This window comes from Gadus chalcogrammus, chromosome 4, assembly GCF_026213295.1.
Source record: "Gadus chalcogrammus isolate NIFS_2021 chromosome 4, NIFS_Gcha_1.0, whole genome shotgun sequence".
NCBI lineage: Eukaryota > Metazoa > Chordata > Actinopteri > Gadiformes > Gadidae > Gadus > Gadus chalcogrammus.
The window spans coordinates 4,645,187-4,669,036 of NC_079415.1; the positions used below are offsets into that span (position 1 = coordinate 4,645,187).

General features: G+C 46.3%; 2 protein-coding genes across 2 annotated transcripts in view; one reads left to right on the plus strand and one right to left on the minus strand.

The window, feature by feature from the left end:
• Positions 1–9,955: 9,955 nt before the first annotated feature.
• On the plus strand, positions 9,956–18,073 carry LOC130380477 (uncharacterized). Its single transcript, XM_056587702.1, has 5 exons — positions 9,956–10,132; positions 15,355–15,497; positions 16,454–16,556; positions 17,127–17,330; positions 17,694–18,073. The coding sequence occupies exons 2-5, from the start codon at positions 15,417–15,419 to the stop codon at positions 18,071–18,073; spliced, it is 768 nt and encodes a 255-aa protein (XP_056443677.1). The 5' UTR covers positions 9,956–10,132; positions 15,355–15,416.
• Positions 18,074–20,772: 2,699 nt separating this feature from the next.
• Positions 20,773–23,850, minus strand: part of pnpla3 (patatin-like phospholipase domain containing 3) — a 9,759-nt gene continuing 6,681 nt past the window's right edge. Inside the window, exons 5-8 of the mRNA XM_056588833.1 lie at positions 23,460–23,520; positions 22,744–22,920; positions 21,465–21,752; positions 20,773–20,823 (exon numbers count right to left, since the gene is read on the minus strand). Coding sequence (XP_056444808.1) covers positions 21,616–21,752; positions 22,744–22,920; positions 23,460–23,520 — 375 coding nt within the window. The 3' untranslated portion in view covers positions 20,773–20,823; positions 21,465–21,615. The remainder of the gene's footprint in view (positions 20,824–21,464; positions 21,753–22,743; positions 22,921–23,459; positions 23,521–23,850) is intronic.

Sequence of the window (23,850 nt, forward strand, 5' to 3'; positions counted from 1 at the left end):
CCCACCACCGGTTTGACATCGGCCTCATCCCTCCATCGATCCGGGATATGATATGAAACAACGGCTCTTAAGAGATGCTGGTTTTGACCAACACTGGTCTGGGGTTGCTATGGTTACCAAGCTGAGCCCTGAGATGTTGAAGGACCTCTTGGTGCAGTCGGGTGGAGGACGTGGACTCCTTTGAGGTGGTGTCTGTGTCTGAGGTCTCCCCATACAAATTGAGGGGCGTATTCCAAAGGAACTTCCTGTGGTTAACCAGGCAGGATGGCGATCTCCTTAATGATCAGGTCTGTGGGGTGAACCTTCCCTCTCCACCCAGCCCTGCAGGGTCTTGGGATTCCTGGGTCTAGATTACACACTTCTGGGGTGAAGACCACCACCCTGGGGTCTTCATTCTGGGGTCTAAACACTCTCAGAAGATCTGGAGGGAAGGACGAAAAGGAACATGTTTTTGTACCCGCAAGTGACATCTGAGAACTGCTTTTTCAAAACGGACCAACTAGCCAGGTCCCGCAGTGTGTGTGAAATTAGTTGTAGCTTTACCAGGGACATGTGATTACAAAAGACTGATTAGGAGCCTCCCGATTGGTTTAAACGTTCCCGCAGTCAAAATGTCGGATGGTCAGAGGATTTCAAAATGGCAGCTCCGCGATGCAGCGGGAGACAGAACCAGGACTTCTAAGATGGCTGCTCCCGCACCAGATAACATTCTTTATGTCATTTCCTGGAGGTGTTTGGACACAACTGTCCCACTAGCATAGACCCTTCAGACCCTCTGGAACTGACTTTATTAACCATAACTAAACATCAAGAGACCTGTTTATTTCTCTGGGTGTTAGATTGTCAAGATATGTCGTTTAACAATACTTGCCTACCTACTGTCTGCACTGGCTTGATTTATGTTTTTATGTAGATGTGGTTATAGTTTAATGTTTTCTGTGGATTCTGGAGGTTGATATACATTGAGTTTATATTTCTATGGGACAGGGCAGTTAGGATTGTTGGAGGATAATCGTTAAACACTTTGATTTAGCTTCTTCTACTGATGAGGCATCGCGTGTTTGACCACTGGTGTGTAAATAGACTGACAAGAGTTACCTTTAATTTTGATACTTATATTAATCAATTAAAACTGTACTTGGTTTTTCACAAATGATCTACCATTGCAATAATCTTTGTGCTTTGTGGTTTTGAAGATTAACTCAAACATTTATCATTGTGAACATTAGGACAGTTCGGAACGATAGAAGAGTCTGAAGATGTTTATTTGTGTTTTTAACGAAAGTTGTTGACTGAAGACAAAAATCTTCTGTTGTCAAATATCAATTGTAAAAAATATAATAAATATAAAATGTCTCCGGACAAATAAAGACCTGTTTATTAAGCTCAATGGCGGAGGATACTTCTGATTTTTTTTCGGGGCATTTAGGATGAGGAATGATATCATGGAAAACAGGCCGTTTTGATTTGACTAACAGTCATGAGTAGACCTGTGTTTCCATAAGAAGGCATGAATCATGAATTCATTCGTATACACTGCCGCCAAACCACAGTCACACCATCGCACCTGTTTACATCAATCAAACATAGCCAGTCATGTTCACCTCAGCTGAGGGCCACATACAACTCTGCCACTGCCTCATTCAGCATATGGGATTTAATGCTACAGACGACCGGGCATAGCGCAAAACTCTTTAATTTTGATGTTTCTGTATGAGTGACATGAGCTCTTATGAGGGCCACGCAAAAAAGAAAAAAACGGCCCGAGTGGTTTGAGATAAATTTCGAAAAATGTAAATTCTGAAGAGGCAGGCCATCGGTAAGGCCAAGTAACAGAGTCAACCTTCAGTAAACCGTAGTTCTGCGTCCCATACACCGCACGACTGCAGAACCTTTATTCATGTCCAACATCATACAAGGCAAAAGGCAAACTTCTCGGTGACGGTGCTGGCAACGAAAACACTCAACAACACACAACCAATTTACTACCTCAACCCATTAACCCCACTTATCCAAACAATTGCAATGGACGACAAAGGCCTTTTGTCGTTTACCACAACGTAAGTAAACAACAGATATCCCACGTTCGTAATGAAACCACCTGGCGCAAAGCAACACCTCGGACTGCAATTTGTATCCGAGGACATGTGTACAACACACCTGCTCATTTGTTTCCGATCAATTACGTACAGGGGGATTAATGTGTATTTGTGTTTTTCCAAAAAGACGATGCTGCTACGTATGGGAAGAGGGGGGTGGGGGGGGCAGTGTCTCTCCTCCTGCAGGATCTCAACCAGCAGCACAGCTCTGGTGACAGGAGAACAGAGCAGAACGACACAGCAACACGAGACCCAAGACCTCCGGAGACGACAAGGATGGCAGACAGTAAGAAACTGGAGAGAGACGCATCTGAGAGTTGGATCGGAGAAAGAGAAAGGGGGATGTGAGGAGATGGAGGAGAGAGTTGGATGTGGAGAGGAGGCTGGATGTGAGGAGCAGATGGAGAGAGAGTTGGGATAGAGGCAGGCAGATTTGAGGAGAGGAGGACAGAGACAATCTGCTGTAAGAAATAAAGGGAGGTGAATTTGAGGAGATGGCGAGAGAGAGAGAGAGCTGGACGTGAGACGGTACATGTGAGGAAAGGAGAAACAAATTGACAGGTGGATGTGAGAGAAAGAGTGACGGACGGATGGGAGGAGGAGAAGACAGAAACAGAGAGGTGGATGTGAGGAGACCGGAGGTGCATGTGAAGAAGTTAGGAGACGACACAATGGGGCTGAGTGGGTTTGGATTCCCTATTCGGATTACAAAGCAGAAGTCATTAAACTGAGATCAAAGAGATGACCGAGACAAAGATGAGGAAGAGTATTTAAACTGAAAATAGTCTACTTTAACATCATTATTATTTATGGCATACAAGCCTTTGGACTGACATCTTACAATGCAGAGAATAAATTGGCCTTAGTTGGAATCAAACCCGTGACCCTGGCAGTGATCATGTGACCACAAGCTACCAGATGAGCTCGACAGGACCCAGTTTCAGATCAGTAAAGATACGCCCGACTTGATTACAGTCCATTCCACCTGCTTCTGTTCTTCCTTGGCAGGTTCCAGTCCACTTCGGCACCAGTCTCCTAGTGAGATGGTAGCAAACTGTAATGGCCTCATCTACGACAAATTTTGGACCTACCTTCAGGTCCTGATGCTGTTCGTGGGACTAGCGGCTAACCTGCCGTTAGCTTGGCTCTTCATTAAGGAGAGCAAAAATCTGTCTCCCACTAAGGTGGGTCCCACGCAGCTAGAGTTGTTCCGATACCGATACCAGTATCGGAAATACCTCAGATACTGCCTAAAATGGGGTATTGGGTACGCTAGTCTATCCGCCGATCCGATACCATCCCATGAATAGCTAATTTACTGCACAGGCAAAGAACATCACAAAAACATGTGGTCTTATGCTGCGTTCGACAGTTAGTGAACCCATTTGCTGCCATCGTAAGAGAACCCTTCAATAAGAACAACTGCTATAAATAGTTACAGTAGTGCAATGCTAGATGCTGTATCGGTATATATCTGTTATTGGCCGATACTCAAGTTAAGGAATCTGAATCGCTATGGGGAAGGAAAAATTTGTATCTTTTGCATCTGTGTGTGCATGCGCACGTGCGTGTGTGTGCGTGTGCATGGTGCTCCAGGTTGTAGGTGTGAACCTTCTGGTGATGCAGCTCCTACACATCGTTGTGGCGCCCGTGGGCATCGCCATTCGCGTTTTTTACGTGGCGCAGAAGAACGACACGCTGATAAACGGCAAGCACACATGCGTACACGCGCACACAAACACAAAACGCCTATCGGGACTCTCTCTCTCTCTCTCCCCCCCCCCCCCATACCATCCCCCCACACACTGGACAATGTGCATTTGCTAATACTTAGTGTATCTACCTCCAGCTCTTTTTTATATGCTATTTTAAATGCGTGCCATATTGCTCACTTTTAATCGACTTTTGTGTATCTATTCGGTTGACTTTTTACTGTTTGTCCATTTTGTTGGTTGTCAATTGTGCTGTTGTATGTTGTCTTCGTGAGCAACTGGAGACCTGAATTACCCCAACGGGGATGAATAAAGTATCTAGTTAGGGGCGGCATCTGGCGTCTGGCTCAGGAGGCAGAGCAGGTTGGTTGGTTACCAGAGGGTCGCTAGTTTGATCCCCGGCTCCTCCTAGCCGATTGTCGAGGTGTCCCCTTATAGCAAGACACCTCACCCTGACGGCCCCAGACCAATTGGCTGTCGCCTTGCATTGGTTGACCCCACTATTAGGTGTGTGAATGTTTGCACAAATGGGTGAATGTTAGACGGTTTTGTAATGTGCTTTGCGTGGCCACTTATTAAAAGTGCGCTGTACAAATGCAGTCCATTCACCAGTCACTTACTTACTTGCTAAACCTCCACCTTCACGCTCCGTAGAAAATGTCACTTCTGTGAACCCGCGGTGGACAAAGGCCGTGGAGGAGGGGGCATACAACCTGTTGATGACGGGCTGCCCCATGCTGCTGACCGTCATGTGCTTGGAGCGCTATGCGGCCGTGGCCCGGCCCCTGGTGTACCTGAGGGCCCGCAAGTGGGGGTACAAGATCGCCATCTCGGCCGCTGTCTGGACCGTCACGCTCATCTTCGTCATGACGACAGGTGAGGATGTTTACGGTTCACATACACGTGACGCGGCGGGATCCGACATTGAGTTAAACGTCAATTATGTCCTCTTTTGCATTTTACATCTTCCATACGTGCATTAACGCATAAATGAGACAAAATAAATCATTTTGAATAATATTTGATAATAATACAATAAAAGGCTGAAATGGAAGCTTGGGGGGGCCCTCGTGTCTTTGGGGGGGCCTATGCAACAGCCCACTCCGCTTATAGCAAGAAAGGGCCCCGGTGGTCACGCCTATATTTGGCCAGGCCCATATTTGGACATGCAGTTTGTTGAAGCTTTAGCTAAATGTGACGTATGGGAAGATGTCTGTCGTTGTTCTCACTTCCCTTCCACTCGCGGTTTTCACAGTCTTTAAGGGGTTTAAAAACATTGCCGTGCCCGTGTCCGTGCTCGTGTGCGTCCTCTTCGCGGTCATGCTCTACTGCCTGGTGGGTCTGGCCTGGTCGCTGGGGCAACAGGGCCCCGCCCAATCCAGCGCCCTGCCGCAGAAGAGGCGGGCCCTGAAGAACGTCCTGCTAGTCATCGTGCCGGCCGTCTTCGCCTACCTGCCCGTCTGCTTCCTGCCACCCTTGTTGACGTCCAGCTGGGTAGACCGTTTCTGGTGCAACGTGGTGGAGGTGCTCCTCGCCTGCCCGTCCATCGGCGTCTTCATCGGGCCCATGTTCTACTGTGCCAAGTTCAAACAGGTGCTCTGCGGGCGGGGGGGTGGGGCTTGCGGGTCCGGTTAGGCCCCTCCCCCGGTGGCCTTCACCAGCTTCTTTACTCGCCCGCCTGAACCTGCGACGTTTTTCTACAGACAATCCGAGTGTCAGGTCAGTTGTATGTTTAACGGAGTTGGAATGGATAATTCCCCTTGCAAGGTGGTTCTTGCATTGTTGTTGACAGCAAGTTAAGTTAGCAAAGAGCGACACCTAGTGGTTGGCTGTGGTAGGGAGAAAGTGACATCTAGTGGTTGGCTGTGGTGTGCTGCTGTCTCGGGAAGGCGCATGAGCCAGAATCGTCCTGTTTCTGTAAACACCACACCACGGGTAGGTTCTGTTAAAGGGACACTATGTAAAAATTACTCCCATCTATTGGTACAATTGTATATTGCATTCAAACTAATAGTGCTCGCTTGTGCAAAAACTACGGTGGGCAGTATGTGCCAAGAAGCTGTGTCATGACATCCAATACTACCTCATCGAGTCATTCGACTGATGAGGTTCGTTATTTCAAACAAATTTCAAACTGCATTGAATCATTAGTGTAAGCTAATGATGGATGAGTAATTATTCCTCGAGCAAGATAGTGAATTATTTCATCATCCACACTGGCTCAAAGTGAAAACGTGTTTGCATTTCGTGTACCACGTAGTGCTTTTTGTCCCTCTCGGCAGTTCATTGACCGGAAAAACATGGAAGCCTCCATGAAGCTTACCCATCCTATGCAACTGCATATTAATTATTCTTCGCTCAGGAGGATAAGTGAGATTTTTGGCAGAGGTAATTTTACACCAATGAGGACTTATTTATGAATTAATACGTTGATTTGAGGAAATAAATGACTTAAAATATTACACAGTGTCCCTTTAAGCAAGCCTCCGTTAAATGTCATATATTATATCATAAATAAATTATATCAATAAAAATATATGTGTCCAGTTAAACCCTTTGAGACTGTACCTGTGATTAAGTGCTATACAAAAGAATATGTTTGTGTCCCTACTACATTGATGTAGAAAATGCATACTAAAAGATACTAATCTTTTATTAATGTGTAGCGTATGTTAATACGTGTATGGCTATATTGGTTGATGGACATTTGTGACTGACTGTTAACCATGTATCGAGCGTGTGCAGCGGCCACTAACTGCTGTCACTGTATGCGTGCATTGTGTGTCCATCAATCATCTTCCGAGTGTAAAATAAATGTGTGATTGCATGGACAACTGCCATCGTTGTCAGTTATTCAACAAAAGGCAGGTAGCAACTGTTACATCAGCAATACTTTCTGTGACAGATACTAAAATAAGTGACAAATAAGTAAGTATGGTCTGTTTGTACTAGACCCTTCTATGCCTGTTGTATGTTGGCTCACAATGTTGTGGCTAAACACTTGGGGTCACACTTTAAGACTTTCAGACATAAAGGCCCCCCACGCTAGTGGTCAAAAGTCCACTTAGATCCGGTTAATTAATCAAGGTCCATCTCAAAGGGCTGTCATGAGGAGTGATGAAGAGTGACACACAGGTTTCCCTTGGTTTGTGGTCCTTCACTGACTCTGCTTTAATCACTGATTTTCTGTTTTGTAGGCAGGATAATGCTGTTGCTTTCTTTAAACCCCAGTACATTTCTCCCATCCCGACAGGTGTGTCTGGACTGCTGGATATGAAGTCTTATGGAACTATAATAATAATAATAAAACAGCTGTACATCCTGTCACCACATCACAGAGCGTTACATCACATCACAGAAGACACAGGACACATGGTTTTTTTGAAGGGTTTAGTTCAGTATTTGTTTTGTGAACAGAATGAACCCAGACTCAATTTAATAAAACCGTAAGGTAGTGACGTAGATCCCCCACGCCCTCACATCACGCAACACCCACGACAACACAACAACCGTGCGATGCAACACACCTTCGCTATAGGGACGGCTGCCATGGCAGCGCCATCCCCAGCTTCAAGTTCAAGTGTCATTTTTATCATTTATTTAGACAGCGTTGGACCGCGGTTGTTAAAAAAAAACACGACATCTCAAACAAACACCGTAAAAGTGGCTCACGCCGAGAGAGAGGCAGATAAAGGCATTTAGGAGGGGCGTCACAAAAACGGGATTCATTCCAGAGAATTCGGAAGGGACGCACGCTCGGGGTCAGAGTTCAACTCCGCCTCATACGCGTGCGTCGGAGCACTTTAATGCACTTTAATAACGACACTTTCAGGGGGTTGCTGGATCACCGTGTAGAGCACGTACCACTAAGACCCAGTCCTGATCGTAGCGACCCGGGTTCCATCCCTGCCCGTGGTTCTTTGCTGCATGTCCTCCCCTCTCTCTCCCCCATACCTTCCTGTCTTACTCACTGCACAATAAAAAGGATTCAATCTTATTAGTTTTTTATTTATTACACTTTGGCGAAGGAGACGGCCACCTCTACGGTGAGGATACAGAGTGCTGCCGGGAGGGCCGGTCTAGCGAGAGGACGGGGATCTCGTTGCATCACACCACACAAAGCACACGTTCTGCCTCTCAGCCCCCCGCAGGTGCTGCTAAAAACATGGCAGCAACACTCAGCGGCAGTGATGGGAGACAGGAGGGGGGGTGGGGGGGGGGGGGGACACAATCATGCATTCATTCGTATACACTGCCACCAAACCACAGTCACACCATCGCACCTGTTTAGATCAATCAAACATGGCTGTCCCTGTCATGTTCACCACAACGAATGGTAAAGAGCTGAAGGCCACGGACAATTCCGCCACTGCTTCATTCAACTGAGGGGATTTAGTGCTACAGAGGACCGGGCATAGTGTAAAACTCTTTAATTCTGATGTTTCTGTATGAGTGACATGAGTTCTTATGAGGGCCACGCAAAAACGAAAACAAACGGCCCTAGTGGTTTGAGAAAAATCTTGAAAAATGTAAGTTCTGAGGGGGCAGGCTAAGGGTAAGGCTATATACTAACGTGTAATTTGGCAGCCTATACCACAGCGTAAGTAAACAACAGATATCCCACGTTCGTGGTAAAACCACCTGGCGCCAAAAACACCTCGGACTGCAATTTGCATCCGAGGAAACAGAATATGTACCAGACACCTGCTCATTTGTTTTCTATCAATTGCCTACAGGGGGATTGATGTGTATTTGTGTTTTTCCAAGAAAGACGATGCTGCTACGTATGTAAAGAGGGGGCGGGGGGGAGGGGAGGGGGGGGCAGTGTCTCTCCTCCTGCAGGATCTCAACCAGCAGCACAGCTGTGACAGGAGAACAGAGCAGAACGACACAGCAACACGAGACTCAAGACCCCCGGAGACGACAAGGATGGCAGACAGTAAGAAACTGGAGAGAGATGCATCTGAGAGTTGGATGGGAGACAGAGAAAAGTGGATGTGCAACCCGGTATCACACGATTGCGTGCTCCTGTGCACGAACGTTAATCTATTGAAGCGTGTTCCAGAGCACGATAGTCCGACTTTTTGCGTGTTACACAGAACGAAATGAAAACCAATGCATTCTGAATGGGAGTGTTCTAAGACAATTAACTAAACGGTACGAGAGAGAGAGAGAGAGCGAGAGAGAGGCTTCAGAAAGGGTGTGCGCAGATAGTACAGTGCACCCTAGTTATGTTTATGCCAAAACCACAAATGCTATATGTATATATATATATATATATATATATATATATATATATATATTGCCTAATTATATATATTGCCCATAATATATATGTAGGCCTATAGGCTATATATAATTAGGCTATAATTATATTATTTAGTTTGTAATGAGACAATCTATAGCCAAATTGTCGAAGATGCCCGAGAATCTCCGGGGATATCAGCATGGGAAATCGGCGAATCAGACCCATGAACCTATAAAGAAAGACGTCATCTCAAGCGGGAGAGAACGTTTGCGGTGCTGGTTTGTGTCACGTAAATACAGTGCCGTGTTCCAATACCCGTACTTCCATGAGTATACTTAAAGGAAGTACACTATCTGCACTATCCGTACTCACTTGAGTACGCTAATTTTTTTTAGATGTGAGTGCTGTTCCAAATCGAGTACTCTGCGGTGCACTTACCGGAAATGACGATCACGACTGCCGCCGCGACTCCTCCCCCGCAATAAACATCCCGCTTTGAACGGTGAACTATTTACGCCTAGCAGCTATAAAAAGCTATAAAAACTAAAAAATTACTCTATTAATGCAGGCTATGTGGAAAATGCGCCGACTTTGGCTCAGCCTGGCTACGCCTCTTCCGCTACGTAGCTAAGATGACTGCCGTTGAGTACGGGGAGTGTCCTTCGATCCACACTTCACGATTAGCCCGTTTTGAGTACGGCATCCGGGTCCTTGAAGTATACTTCTTTTCGCCGGATCTGAATTGGAACGTACTGCGTACTCAAATTCTGAGTACGCAGTACGGACAGTACGGGTATTGGAACACGGCCAGTGTGTTCTTTCTGATTAGCTCTTAATTGAGATCACCTCTTAAAGGTGAACACAATGGGTTTGGTTTACTTTTCGCATCGGCCGTGTCAATCGAGGTTGAGTTTGGTGAGGGTTGAAAGTTTTCGATCTAGATTGCAGATCACTATTGACACTTTATACAAACTGAAAGTATGCGTTGTTGCGTGTTTCATTTTGTGGGCATTTGACTGAACAGCCCAGGCAAATATTGCTACCAACATGGCACTTCGAAACAGACCACCGCAGTGAGTAAAAGTTATTTTCCTTTATTAATTGTTGACGTTTTTGGGCTGTCTCCTCAGACACAAGCCATCAGTATCCCTGCTCTTTGCACCTTGACATGCATGTCGCCGCTGTTTGTTTTGTTGTTGCTGATTTGTATCTTGTGATGTGTGTGTGTTTTTCTTAACGGGTGTTAGATGACTGACAAGATCTATGGGGGGGCCCCCTTTGGGCCCCCCCATACCAACTTAGTCTTCAAAGGAATCTAGTGCCATGGGACTCCAGTGTCTTCAAAACATCCTCGGAATACATGCGTATGAATGGTCCACCGAAGGGTTGATCTGGAAGCCACCACGGTCCACGCAGTAATCTGCTGCGTGGGCTGTAGTGGCTTCCAGAGCCATCTTTCGGTCTTGGTCAGGATTTGTTACAGTTGCAATACAGTTGGGTTTCTGAAGAAGCCTGCTTTACGTAGCATTGGAATACAAATATTGTGCAAAATGCTCATGTAATTGCACTAGCACTAGTAACCTGTAGATTAGCTTAGTTTAACGTCATTCCGTGCTGTCTCTGTCAAATGTGTGGCTTACTTTAAGTCCACAAGGCCCTCTGGTAAACCACGTTGGAACACCCCTGGACAAGGTGATTGGTCACTGGGTGTGTGCTAAAGTTTTGTTCCATTTTTCACTAGTTGGTTAAGGTTTGGTAGAATTGTTTGGATGCTAGCGACGTGATGGCTAGCGACACTAGGCCAGATGGCCTAGTGTGAGTGCAACTTGATTGCATTTGTATACTGTTTACCATTGGATGTTTATGCAATTTGGCTTAATTCATCCGCAGTAAAGCTGCATTTGACTATTCCAGGGTCGTTTTGTAACAGGCTTTCAATTGACCATGTTGACTAGTTTGTGGGAAGTTTTTGTTTTTTTTACCTTTGCTTAGGGCTGGGCGATTTGGCCTAAAAATAAAATCTCGATTTTTTTCTAACTAATGGACGATTTTCGATTTAAACCTCGATTTATTTTTTCTGTTTTTCTCTAAACAAATTCCATTGAAACCCATGTACGTGTGTGGCGCTTATGGGGTGTCGCACCACACTCACCAACGCAGGGGTCTACAACCCGCTGATTTAAGAGTATCACGATTATCAACAATCATGGAAAGCTGAGTAGGTTTATCAGTTTTAATAACAGTATGAACAAATAGAACACAAAAATGACAAGTTGTCCTTTGTATATCTATAGTAGCAATAGCACATGCTAAACAAGGACAACATCTACTCAGAATAATTGAATGAACTGTTTACATCCATGGCTAACCAGTGCATGAGAAGGAGATGACAGGAGACTAATGTTTCACTCTTTCAATTGCTCTAATTTGAGCTCTTACTGTTGTTATCTAACATACCATACAGTAATTTAATTGTGTAAAAGTGTGAAATTACTGCCCCTTAAAAATGACCATGAATTAGCTATACTCTCATTTGCATAGTGATTAACATTATGAATTTAAATTGTGTATACCAACTGTATGTTGGCTGACATTTACCTATAACTTTTTTTCCCTCCACTCTAACCAAGGATGCCTGTTTTTAAATTCCCTAGCCTGACACCCAGTCTGAAAGGCTGGCCAGGGGTCCTCATCTAAAAGTAACAAGGAGATATAAAGTGGGATTAAAACATTGTCTTCTGTTGACTACTTATTATGTGGTTTACACATTAATATGGGAGGACTGGACACACACACACACACACGCACGCACGCACGCACGCACGCACGCACACGCGAGAAGGAGGGGCTCGGCCCGCTAACTAACGTGCAGAGATGCAGGGGCAGCTTCGCGCTTCGTAACAGAGACAGGGCAGAGCGCGAGCGCGCAGCGGGAATTTTATGAATGGTGAATGTAGGAGATAACTTCCCCTGCTTAAAGTATTTTATTGCAGTTATACCAAACCGATATTTCCGAAAAATAAACACAGAAGTGAAAGATCTGTCACAAGACGATTGATACGTATCCGTGCACATTTTTAAGTGGGTATACGCAAATCCTGGTGCGTTCCTAGTGGGTATACGGCGTATACCTGCGTATCACGTAGACTACACCACTGCTTGTAACTAAGAGAACACACATGTGAGTTGTTGATCACAAATTATTTGTATACATAACGTCATCTTTGCAAAAGACGTTTAACTGAAAAGTGTTTCAATCGACCCGGCTCTCCCCCAAGTCTGTCGGGGGCGAGGTGAATGTGATTGCAGTAGGCTGAGTTTTGCGCGCGTTCTGGAAAGTGAGAGAGGAGGCTACTACGGAGTCTATTCAGCAAAACAAATCGGAAGAGTCTAGAACTGTTTTTAAATCGCGATTTTTCGGTTCAGCCATTTCACAAACCGTAGGAAAGAAAAAATGCAAATTAATCGATTAAACCGAAAAAATCGCCCAGCCCTACCTTTGCTTACAATCCAACGGTTGTGACCACTAATGCAACTGGGCTGTGAACCTTGCAATTCTAGTTGCATATTTGTACACGCAAGCTTGTCCATTTCTATTGCCATCACTAACACTAGCTTCAGCATTTCCTTGTAGGCCATTAGCTGACTTGTGTATTGGAGCGATGATTTGGGTATTTTAAGATGCTTGAAAACCTAAAATAAAGCAAAATGCGTGTCTGGTGTGCAAGAGCCAATTTGTTGGCTTGCAGTAGTCGAGGAGTTGCCGTAGGTCGTAAGCCATCTGGAGGTTGTGGCAATGGAGGCTTGTGGTAGATCTGCCATCCAAGAAAGGTTAATTCTTCTGAAGCATGATTAATAGTTTAATAAATTGAATCTATTCATATAGAACTATAAAATCGAAGACTGCAGCCAGTAACTTGGATCGCAATATGTGGAAAGTATTGGTCTTCATTTGTAACAAGAGAATAATTAACATGACTAACTGGGTTTCTTCCATTTTCTAACTAGGGGGACTTGACTGGTGAGTCTACTGGATTAATCAGTAGCGGTACTTTGCCCAACAGATTTGATGGCATGACTATAGGGTGACAAAGACAATTATTTCCTGCCTATCAAAAGAGACTTCTAAAACATATCTGCCAGAACAGTTCCCATACTTTTTGTATAATTTGGTCATGCTGCAAATGTACTTTTTGTAGTTGCTCCATATTTAGTTCTTTGACAGCCTCACCTGCTAGAAAAGTCTATTCAAATCGGCTAAATATAATGAACTAAATTAATAGCCATGAAATGTTGTCACTCATACTAATGGCAAATACCCTCTTTCAGTTGGTGGTTCAACACTGATGTCTCTCTAGGCTTGCGGGAGAGCTCACAAGTAAATTACACGAATGTCCTGGAGCAATTGGGAATACACTTTTATTTAGTCTACCTGACCAGGGACATCTTTGAACTATAGGTCACCTAACCCAAACTTTTCACTCTTGTTAGGTTGTCCTTTTCTCTTGTTTTAACCCGAAAGGGCTGAAATATCAACATTTCAGGCATTCTGTTTGGATAATGTGCAAAACTTGTGGCTTAAATAAAATGTATTTTTCTTAATGTGGTTAAACTATTTAAAGATTTGTATGCAAAATATTTCTGCTCAATTTGTGGTCAATGAAACTCAGAAATTTTTTAATTTGATAAAACACAACTATGGGTTAAACTAAGGTATTTGCTTTGGGCATCTTTTGATATTTTTAGAATCTAGCTCCATTGCCGTTAGAAATGGTGTCTCCCAGTACTGCAAAGTGCTTCCACAAGTTTAAAAAAAGAATGGGCAGAAAAGGAACTGCCAACTAAATCTATTTAACATGGGTAGAAAGTTTCCATGGAAGCTCTTGGCTGCTGGTTCCCAACACAGCTCCACTGTTAGCTTGTGACCTTGCGTTAAACTTTTTTTGACTTTTGGTGACTTTCACAAAAGAAATGAACTGGTTAATAGGCTACAATAAACAAGACATTTCATGGTACCATTTTGAACTGTTTGTGGATATTGCATTAAATCCATATGCTTGAAACTTTTCAATAATGCATTTCAACGAAACAATGGAATGAAATAAATAGTTCAAGCAATTTGTGGGACTTTGCTTTTACATTATTACTCATTTTGGGGGTTATTTCAGTCTCTCCAAGCTGCAGGTCGTGCGAAGAACGACCTGCTCCGTGGTGCAGTAACCGGAAATTACGATCACGACTGCCGCCGTGGCTACTCCCCCGCAATTAACATCCCGCTTTGAACGGTGAACTCTTTACGCCTAGCAACTATAAAAACTATAAAAACTACACAATGACTATTAATGCAGGCTATGTGGAAAATGCGCCGACTTTGGCTCAGCCTGGCTCCGCCTCTTCCGCTACGTAGCTAAGATGGCTGCCGTTGAGTACGGGGAGTGTCCTTCGATCCACATTTCAGGATTAGCCCGTTTTGAGTACGGCATCCGGGTCCTTGAAGTATACTTCTTTTCGACGGATCTTACTCAAATTTTGGCTAGTATTACGGACAGTACAGGTATTGGAACACGGCACAGGTTTGAGCGTGTGCATGGGTTAAATTGCGTGTGTCTCACGCCGAATGCATGAGACATGAGAGCCCTGTAGTTATGTGACACAAACCAGCACCGCAAACGTTCTCTCCCACTTGAGATGACGTCTTTCTTCATAGGTTCATGGGTCTGATTCGCCGATTTCCCATGCTGATATCCCCGAAGATTCTCGGGCATCTTCGACAATTTGGCTATAGATTGTCTCATTACACGCTAAATAATATAATTATAGCCTAATTATATATATAGCTACATATATAGGCAATATATATAATTAGGCTATATATATATATATATATACATATAGCATTTGTGGTTTTGGCATAAACATAACTAGGGTGCACTGTACTATCTGCGCACACCCTTTCTGAAGCCTCTCTCTCGCTCTCTCTCTCTCTCTGTCCCTCCCTCTCTCTCTTTCTCTCTCTCTCGTACCGTTTTGTGGAGCACGTTAATTGTCTTAGAACACTCCCCTTCAGAATGCATTGGTTTACATTTCGTTCTGTGTAACAAGCAAAAAGTCGGACTATCGTGCTCTGGAACACGCTTCAATAGATTAACGTTCGTGCGCAGGAGCACGCAATCGCGTGATACCAGGTTGGACCACAAGCTACCAGATGAGCTTGACAGGACCCAGCTTCAGATAAGTAAAGATACGCCTGACTTGATTACAGTCCATTCCACCTGCTTCTGTTCTTCCTTTGCAGATTCCAGTGCACCCTGTGTGGACCTCGTCTACGAAAAACTTTGGACCTACATTCAGGTCCTGATGCTGTTCGTGGGACTAGCAGCTAACCTGCCGTTAGCCTGGCTCTTCATTAAGGACCACAAAAATCTGTCTCCCGCTAAGGTGGGTCTCACGCAGCTAGCGTTGTTCCGATACCGATACCAGTATCGGAAATACATCAGATACTGCCTAAAATGGGGTATTGGGTACGCTAGTCTATCCGCCGATCCCATACCATCATATGACTAGCTTATTTACTACACAGGCAACGAACATCAATAGCAGCGTTTGACAGTTAGTGAGCCCAGTATACATTGTTGTCATTGTAAGAGAACCCTTCCATAAGAAGACGTGCTATAAGTAGTTACAATGTTAGATGCTGCACGATATAAACTCAGTAACGGCCAATACTGAAGTTCAGGAATCGGTATCGGGAAGGAAAATTGTTTTTCCGAACATTTCTACGAGTAGCGAGTGTTCACTCCATCACTGATTCGTCACAGGTCCTCACTGGGTTTTAGCCGTTTGTTTTTGGAGTAGGGTCCATCCTGGTACACTAGGGGCTATGCTGCAGTACTCTCCAGCACAAAGGCTCTGGGTTTGAACCATTTACATTTAGGGCATTTAGCAGACGCTTTTATCCAAAATGACTTAGCCTACAATAAGTACATGTGTCAGAAGAAAGAGAAACAACAATATATCGCTGTCGGTACGGAAAGGATGGGGTTCCCTGTAGACAAATTGGGGGACTTTGGGAGACTCAATTAATGGAATCAAAATGTTGTAAATGTTGAAGTGTACTAAGGTCATGGTGTTGATGTAAATCATTATTGTATAACAATTACACCTGCAATAATCAGATTTTATGCCTTCACTGCCACATCACTGCCTTAACTCATGTTAATTAATGTACCCACATTGTTAAGTGTTAACGAATTCAGTGTGGGTGTGACTCAAGCTGTACTCGGTACAAACGTCCCGGTTGTGAGTCCAGTAAAGGGGTGTGTATGTGTGTGTGTGTGTTTGTTTGTGTCTGCGCGCTCGCGTGTGCGCTCGCGTGCGTGTGCATGGTGCTACAGGTTGTAGGTGTGAACCTGCTGGTGATGCAGCTCCTCCACATCTTGGTGGCGCCCTTTGGCATCGCCATTCGCTTTTTTCGCGAGAACGACACGCTGGCAAACGGTAAGCACACATACGTACACGCACACACAAACACAAAACGCCTATCGTGACCCTCTCTCTCTCTCTCTCTCTCCCCCCCCCCCCCCCCCATACCATCCCCACACACACTGGACACACTGCATTTGCTATTCATATCTTACTATATAATAGCAGGCCTGTCGCTCAAGTTACTCAAGTTGGTCAGTGCGCATATAGGCCTACAACAGAATTTCCCCAAGGGGGATGAATAAAGTACCGGTATCTAGTTAGGGGCGGCATCTGGCTTGTGGCACAAGGAGATAGAGCAAGGTTGAGGGTAACCAGAGGGTGGCTAGTTTGATTCCCGGCTCCTCCTTGCCGAGTGTCAAGATGTCCCTGAGCAAGAAACCTCTCCCTAACCGCTCCCGACGGGCTGGCTGTCGCCTTGCGCGACTGACTCCGCCGTCGGTGTGTGAACGTGTGTATGAATGAATGAACGTCAGGCAGTATTGTAAAGTGCTTTGGGTGGCCACCGTTCAAAAAATGCGCTGTATAAATGCAGTCCATTCAGCACTAACTTACTTTCTAAACCTCCACCTTGACACTCCGTAGGAAATTACCCTTCCCGGGTGGTCGAGGAGGGGCCGTACATCCTGGTTGTGACGGGCTGCCCCATGCTGCTGGCCGTCATGTGCTTGGAGCGCTACGGGGCCGTGGCCCGGCCCCTGGTGTACCTGAGAGCCCGCAAGTGGGGGTACAAGATCGCCGTCTCGGCCGCTGTCTGGACCGTCACGCTCATCTTCATCCTGACGACAGGTGAGGATGTTTACGGTTCACACACACGTGACGCGGTGGGATCCAACATGACATCGAGTGAAACGTCAATTATGTCCTCTTTTGCATTTTTACATCTTCCATACGTGCATTAATGCATTAATGGGAAAATGTTTTTATTTTTTAATAATAATTGATAAAAAATGCTTGGGGGGGCCTTCGTGTCTTTGGGGGGCCTATGCAACAGCACACTCCGCATATAGCAAGAAACGGCCCCGGTGGTCACGCCTATATTTGTCCACGCCCATATTTGGACATGCAGTTTGTTGAAGCTTTAGCTAAATATGACATTTGGGAAGATTTCTGTCGTTGTTCTCACCTCCCTTCCACTCGCGGTTTCCACAGTCCGAAGGGGTTTTGAAAAAATCGCATTGCCCATGTCTGTGCTCGTCCTCGTCCTCCTCATGGTCATGCTCTACTGCCTGGTGGGTCTGGCCTGGTCGCTGGGGCAACAGGGCCCCGCCCACCCCAGCGCCCTGCCGCAGAAGAGGCGGGCCCTGAAGAACGTCCTGCTGGTCATCGTGCAGGCCGTCTTCGCCTACCTGCCCGTCTGCTTCCTGCCACCCTTGTTGGCGTCCAGAAGGGAAGACCGTGTCTGGTGCAACATGGTGCTGGCGATCTTCTCCTCTCCGTACATCGGCGTCTGCATCGGGCCAATGTTCTACTATGCCAAGTTCAAACAAGTGCTCTGCGGGCGGGGGGGTGGGGCTGGCGGGTGCAGGTAGGCCCCGCCCCCAGAGGCCTTCACCAGCTTCTTTACTCGCCCGACTGAACCTGCGACACGTTCCTACAGACAATCTGAGGGCCTGGTCAGTTGTATGTGTAACGGAGTTGGAATGGATAATTCCCCTTTCAAGCCTGTTTGGTGGTTCTTGCATTGTTGTTGTCAGCAAGTTAAGTTAGCAAAGAGCGACACCTAGTGGTTGTGTATGGTAGGGAGAGCGTGACGCTTAGTTGTTGGCTGTGGTGGGCAGAGAGCGACACCTAGCTGTAAGCTGTGGTGCGCTGGCTGTCTCGGGACGGCGCATGCGCCACCATCGTCCTGGTCTGTAAACGCCATGCTATGGGTAGGTTCTCTTAAGCAAGCCTCCGTTAAATGTTGTATATTATATCATAAATAAATTATATAAATACAAATATATGTGGCCTGTTAAGCCCTTTGAGACTGTACCTGTGATTAAGTACTATTCAAGTGAATATGTTTGTGACCCTCCCTACATTGATGTAGAAAATGCATACTTCATTCACTTGTATGGCTATATATATTATCTATATTGATTGATTTACATTTGTGACTGACTGTTAACCATGTATTGCTGAGTGTGTGCAGCAGCCACTAACTGCTGTCACTGCATGCGTGCATTGTGTGTCCATCCATCATCGTCCGAGTGTAAAATAAACGTGTGATTGAATGGACAACTGTTATCGTCTCTTATTCAACAAAAGGCAGACAGCGAGGAATCAGGAATACTTTCTGGGACAAATACCAAAATAAGTGACGAATAAGTAAGGCATCTTTCTACTAGGCCATTCTATTCATGTATGTTTGTATGTTGTCTCACAATGTTGTGGCTAAACACTGTCAGACATAAAGGCTGCCACGCTAGCGGTCAGAAGTCCACTCAGAATCGGCTAATTAGGTGTCAGGAGGTGTGATGAGTGACACACGGGTTTCCCTCGGATTGTGGTCCTTCAGACTCTGCTACTTCCACACTGATATTGTGGAGACAAGATATTGCTGATGCTTTATTTAAACCCCAATACCTTTCTCTGCTGGATGTTAAGTCTTATGGAACTATAATAACAATACAACAGCTGTACATCCTGCCACAATATCACAGAGCATTACATCACATCACAGAAGACACAGGACGCATGGTTTTTGAAGGGTTTAGTCCAGTATTTGTTTTGTAAATAGAATGAACCCCGACTACGTTCAATAAAACCGTAAGATAGTCATGTAAAACCTCCATCCATTCACATCAAGCAACACCCAAGACAACGCAACCGTGCGATTTAACACACCTTCGCTATAGGGACGGCTGCCATTGGAACGCCATCCCCAGCTCAACTTCAAGTGTCATTATTATTTATTTAGACAGCGTTGGACTGCGTTCGTAAAAAAAAGAACACGACATCTCAAACAAACACCCTAAAAGTGGGAGGCAGATTAAGGCACTCAGGAGAGGCGTCACAAAACGGGATTCAGTCCAGAAAAACTCAGAAGGGACGCACGCTCGGGGGTCAGAGTTCAACTCCGCCTCAAACGCGTGCGTCGGAGCACTTTATTGCACTTTAATAACTACACTTTCAGGGGGTTGCTGGATCAGAGCACGTACCACTAAGACCCAGTCCTGATCGTAGCGACCCGGGTTCCATTCCTGCCCGTGGTCCTTTGCTGCATGTCCTCCCCTCTCTCTCCCATACCTTCCTGTCTTACTCACGGTACAATAAATAGGATTCAACCTCAAAAAACAACAATTACAATAATTGCACTTTGGCAAAGGAGACGGCCACCTCTACGGTGAGGGAAACAGAGTGCTGAGGGGAGGGCCGGTCTAGCGAGAGGACGGGGGTCTCTGTGGGGCCATCGCTGGTCCCCGGAAGGGGTCGCACATGTCGTTGCATCACAACAAGGGGAGGGGGGGGGGGGGGGGGGTGAGTCCTCAAACCGCCCCGCTGTTCAGAGCCGCGTTCGGGGAGCCCGGGGGGGGACAGATTCATGTCACTAACATTCCTATCGAACGAGTGTCCCGTCAACGGGGCGTAGAACCATGAGGCCCAAACAAGGGCCCCCCAGGGGTCAAGGGTCAACCTGTGGGACCTCCTCCGGGGAGCCGAGGAAGAAGCAGACCTCCTGGGGGGCGGTGTCGGGGGCGGTGTCGGGGCTGGTGGGGCTGAGCAGGGGGTTCTGGGTGTCCCAGTAGGTACTGTGGAGGTCCTGGGTGGAGAGGGCGGGGGGCGGGGCCCCGATGTCGAGAGGGGGGGGCAGGTCGTCGGGCTGACACTGCCTCAGAGTGGGCGCGCTGCAGGGGACCAATCACACGCTCCGTTACTCTTCAGGTGTCAGCGCAGAACCGATCATCGATACGCATGAAGGGATGTGATGGATGTATTTGTTTCGTTATTCTATTGAAGCTTACGTCTGATCATCGTACCAATTTAAAAGCATCCGATATTGACAAGAACCTTAGCGTGGAATGCAATTTGTGTGTGTGTGTGTGTGTGTGTGTGTGTTTGTGTGTGTGTGTGTGTGTGTGTGTGTATATATGCCTCTGTGTGCGTGTGTGTGTGTATATATATATATACATGCCTTTGTGTGCGTGCGTGCGTGCGTGCGTGCGTGCGTGCGTGTGCGAGCGTGTACCTCATGGAGGTGGCAGGCATCCCTTTCCAGGCCTGGCGGTAAACGTCTCCTGCCACGCCGTAGAGCCAGCGCATGTCTGTGGGAACCTCAGGGATCCATTCCATGAACCTGCGTGCCGAGGAGAGGTCAAGGGTCAACCCTCGAGGATCCACACTCACAACCAGACCCACAGGCGTGTCACATTTCAACCCGGGGGTCTCAGTGTTTGTGAGCGACACGGAGCAAATGATTCACCACGACTCGGTCTCTGATCCTGACCCGCGTCACCGAAGGGGTCGCAGGGTTTGTTGACATGTTTGATCGTCAGAGTTCACGTTAGATTCCCTTCTGCATTCTAAGTAATTGTTTCACGCACACACGCAAACACACACACAGATAGACACATGCAAGCAAGCACGCACAAATGCACACACACACACACACACACACACACACACACACACACACACAACCACACACACACAGATTCACCCAACCAAATGTAAACACACACACACACAAAGACACAAAGAGACACGCACACACACACCAGGCATCCGGCATGCCAGCTCAGCGTTTCCCCAATACCCTTACAGATTTTGGGTCTTGGAAACTCATTAGTCTCTGAACTTGATCACGTTTTCTAGTTCTGTCCTGTTCAGAGTACCATGGTTAAGTTTCCTAGTTCTGTCCTGTTCACAGTAACATGGATTTGATGGATCCGATACAGATACAAACACTCAGAGATGATATGCAAACAGGATTATTACCTCACGACATCACAATGATCGCTGCTGCTTTGGGAGCAATGGAGCATTGGGATGTTAGTTATTTGTTAGTTAATTATTACTGCTGCTATTGTGATGTGACCTGTAGTTCAGTGCAATGCATTGTGGGTCCTCCTGGTGCATGTGAAGGGACTCACCGCTGGGCGACGGACAGGGCAGAGTGAACCGGGAGGGTGTAGGGAAGCAGCATGAAGGACGCCACTCGGACCGGGAGCATCTCCGACACCTGGGCGTAGATCCCTGGGTTGGACTGGCAGGCCTCACAGAACACTGAAACACACGGAGCGGATCGGGTTATAATACTGGACTGGACTGGATGCTCACAGAACACTGAAACACACGGAGCGGATCGGGTTATAATACTGGACTGGACTGGATGCTCACAGAACACTGAAACACACGGAGCGGATCGGGTTATAATACTGGACTGGACTTGATGCTCACAGAACACTGAAACACACGGAGTGGAGCGGGTTATAATACTGGACTGGACTGGATGGTCACAGAACACTGAAACACACGGAGCGGATTGGTTTATAATACTGGACTGGACTGGATGCTCACAGAACACTGAAACACACGGAGCGGAGCGAGTTGTAATACTGGACTGGACTGGATGCTCACAGAACACTGAAACACACGGAGCGGAGCGGGTTGTAATACTGGACTGGACTGGATGCTCACAGAACACTGAAAAACACGGAGCGGAGAAAGTTGTAATACTGGACTGGACTGGAGGCTCACAGAACACGGAAACAAATGGAGTGGTTTATCACTACTAGACTTAAACTATGGGGGTCTTAGGGAAAGATCGTACTCCAGCCTGCTTTAAGACCCCTCAAAACCAAACCAAACCTGCATCATATTATGACCTTTTGACTCGTGACATCATATGCTGCCATGCATCCTTCGTGCCTTCATATTTAAATTTATACTGTAGGTAAGATAGATATTTGGGTTGATATTTGAGCTGATATCTGTTAGAAAGGCCATAGCCATAAGTCAGCTGTATGTGACTGAAATGCTCTGTTGGAATATATGTGGGGATGTGGAGATACGGTGGACAGAACATACATTGTTGGAGTTGTTTATTTTCCAAAATCGTGTTCCTCTTCTGCTCTCTCTCGCTCTCTTTACAAATCTCAAATCGGAGCCACAGCAAAAAACGTCAACATCCAAAGCCCCTTAATCCATTCACACAGTCGCATTCTGAAATATGGTTTACATAACATTTATATTCTAGCTCCTCCCACATCCGTACCTTTCTTGATTGGCGTGGGCAGGATCATCTTTTTGTCCAACCACCAGTGCTGCTTCTGAAGGAGGCGGAGCCTGCGCAGCACCCACTCACTCCTGGTCTCATCGTTGTCACAGCAGCAGGGGGGCGTGGCATCGGAGGGGGCGGGGCCTGCGCTCGGCCGCTCCACAGTGAGCAGGTCTGCGCGGTGAAACGACAATGTTTTTTGTTTTTTTCCGTATTCCTTTTAGTTATCATAAGGGAAGCATTGAACATGTAATGGGTAGCAGTGTCTGTGTGTGTGTGTGTGTGTGTGTGTGTGTGTGTGTGTGTGTGTGTGTGTGTGTGTGTCATTTTTAATGAGTCACTAAAATACAAACGTGTCAACGAACCCTGCGACCTGGGCCGCCACGTGGGTGAGGATGAGAGACTGTCATGGTGAATCATTTGCTGTGAATGGCTCACAAACAACACAACTCCGGGGTCGACTGTCCCATGAGATTGAAATGTCATTGATTCTGCTGGGGGGTTGTATATGGATGTGGAAATCCAAGTGCAAGGTTCCATTACTGCACTGGAGTTAAGTTGTTTATAAATAAAAGCCAAATGGTTACGGTCGGTTGGTGGGTGATAGCTGCGGGCAGCATTGAGCTGTGCACGTGTGTGTTTGTGAATAGATGAGTGATAGTGTGGTTGATCTGAAGGGGGGGGGGGTGCGGTAGTGAGGGTGTGATGCTCACTGTGGTTCTCGAGGAAACGCAGGGCGTCTTGGTAGCCACTCTGACACGTTTCAGCCAAGACCTGTTCAATCAAAACAGACAGACAGACAGACAGACAGACAGACAGACAGACAGACACACAGATAAAGAAACAAAGACAGACAGACAGACAGACAGACAGACAGACAGACAGACAGACAGACAGACAGACAGACAGACGGACAGACATACAGATATAGACAGACACACAGATAAAGAAACAAAGACAGACAGACAGACAGACAGACAGACAGACAGACAGACAGACAGATAGACAGACCGATAAAGACAGACACACAGATAAAGAAACAAAGACAGACAGACAGACAGACAGACAGACAGACAGACAGACAGACAGACAGACAGACAGACA

Excerpts from the sequence above, each read along its gene's own strand:
- LOC130380477 (XM_056587702.1), top strand. The coding sequence starts at position 15,417 with ATGCTGTTCGTGGGACTAGCAGCTAACCTGCCGTTAGCCTGGCTCTTC. Across the intron at positions 16,557-17,126 it reads GAACGACACGCTGGCAAACG|GAAATTACCCTTCCCGGGTG; the intron begins GTAAGCACACAT and ends GACACTCCGTAG. Across the intron at positions 17,331-17,693 it reads CATCTTCATCCTGACGACAG|TCCGAAGGGGTTTTGAAAAA; the intron begins GTGAGGATGTTT and ends CGGTTTCCACAG.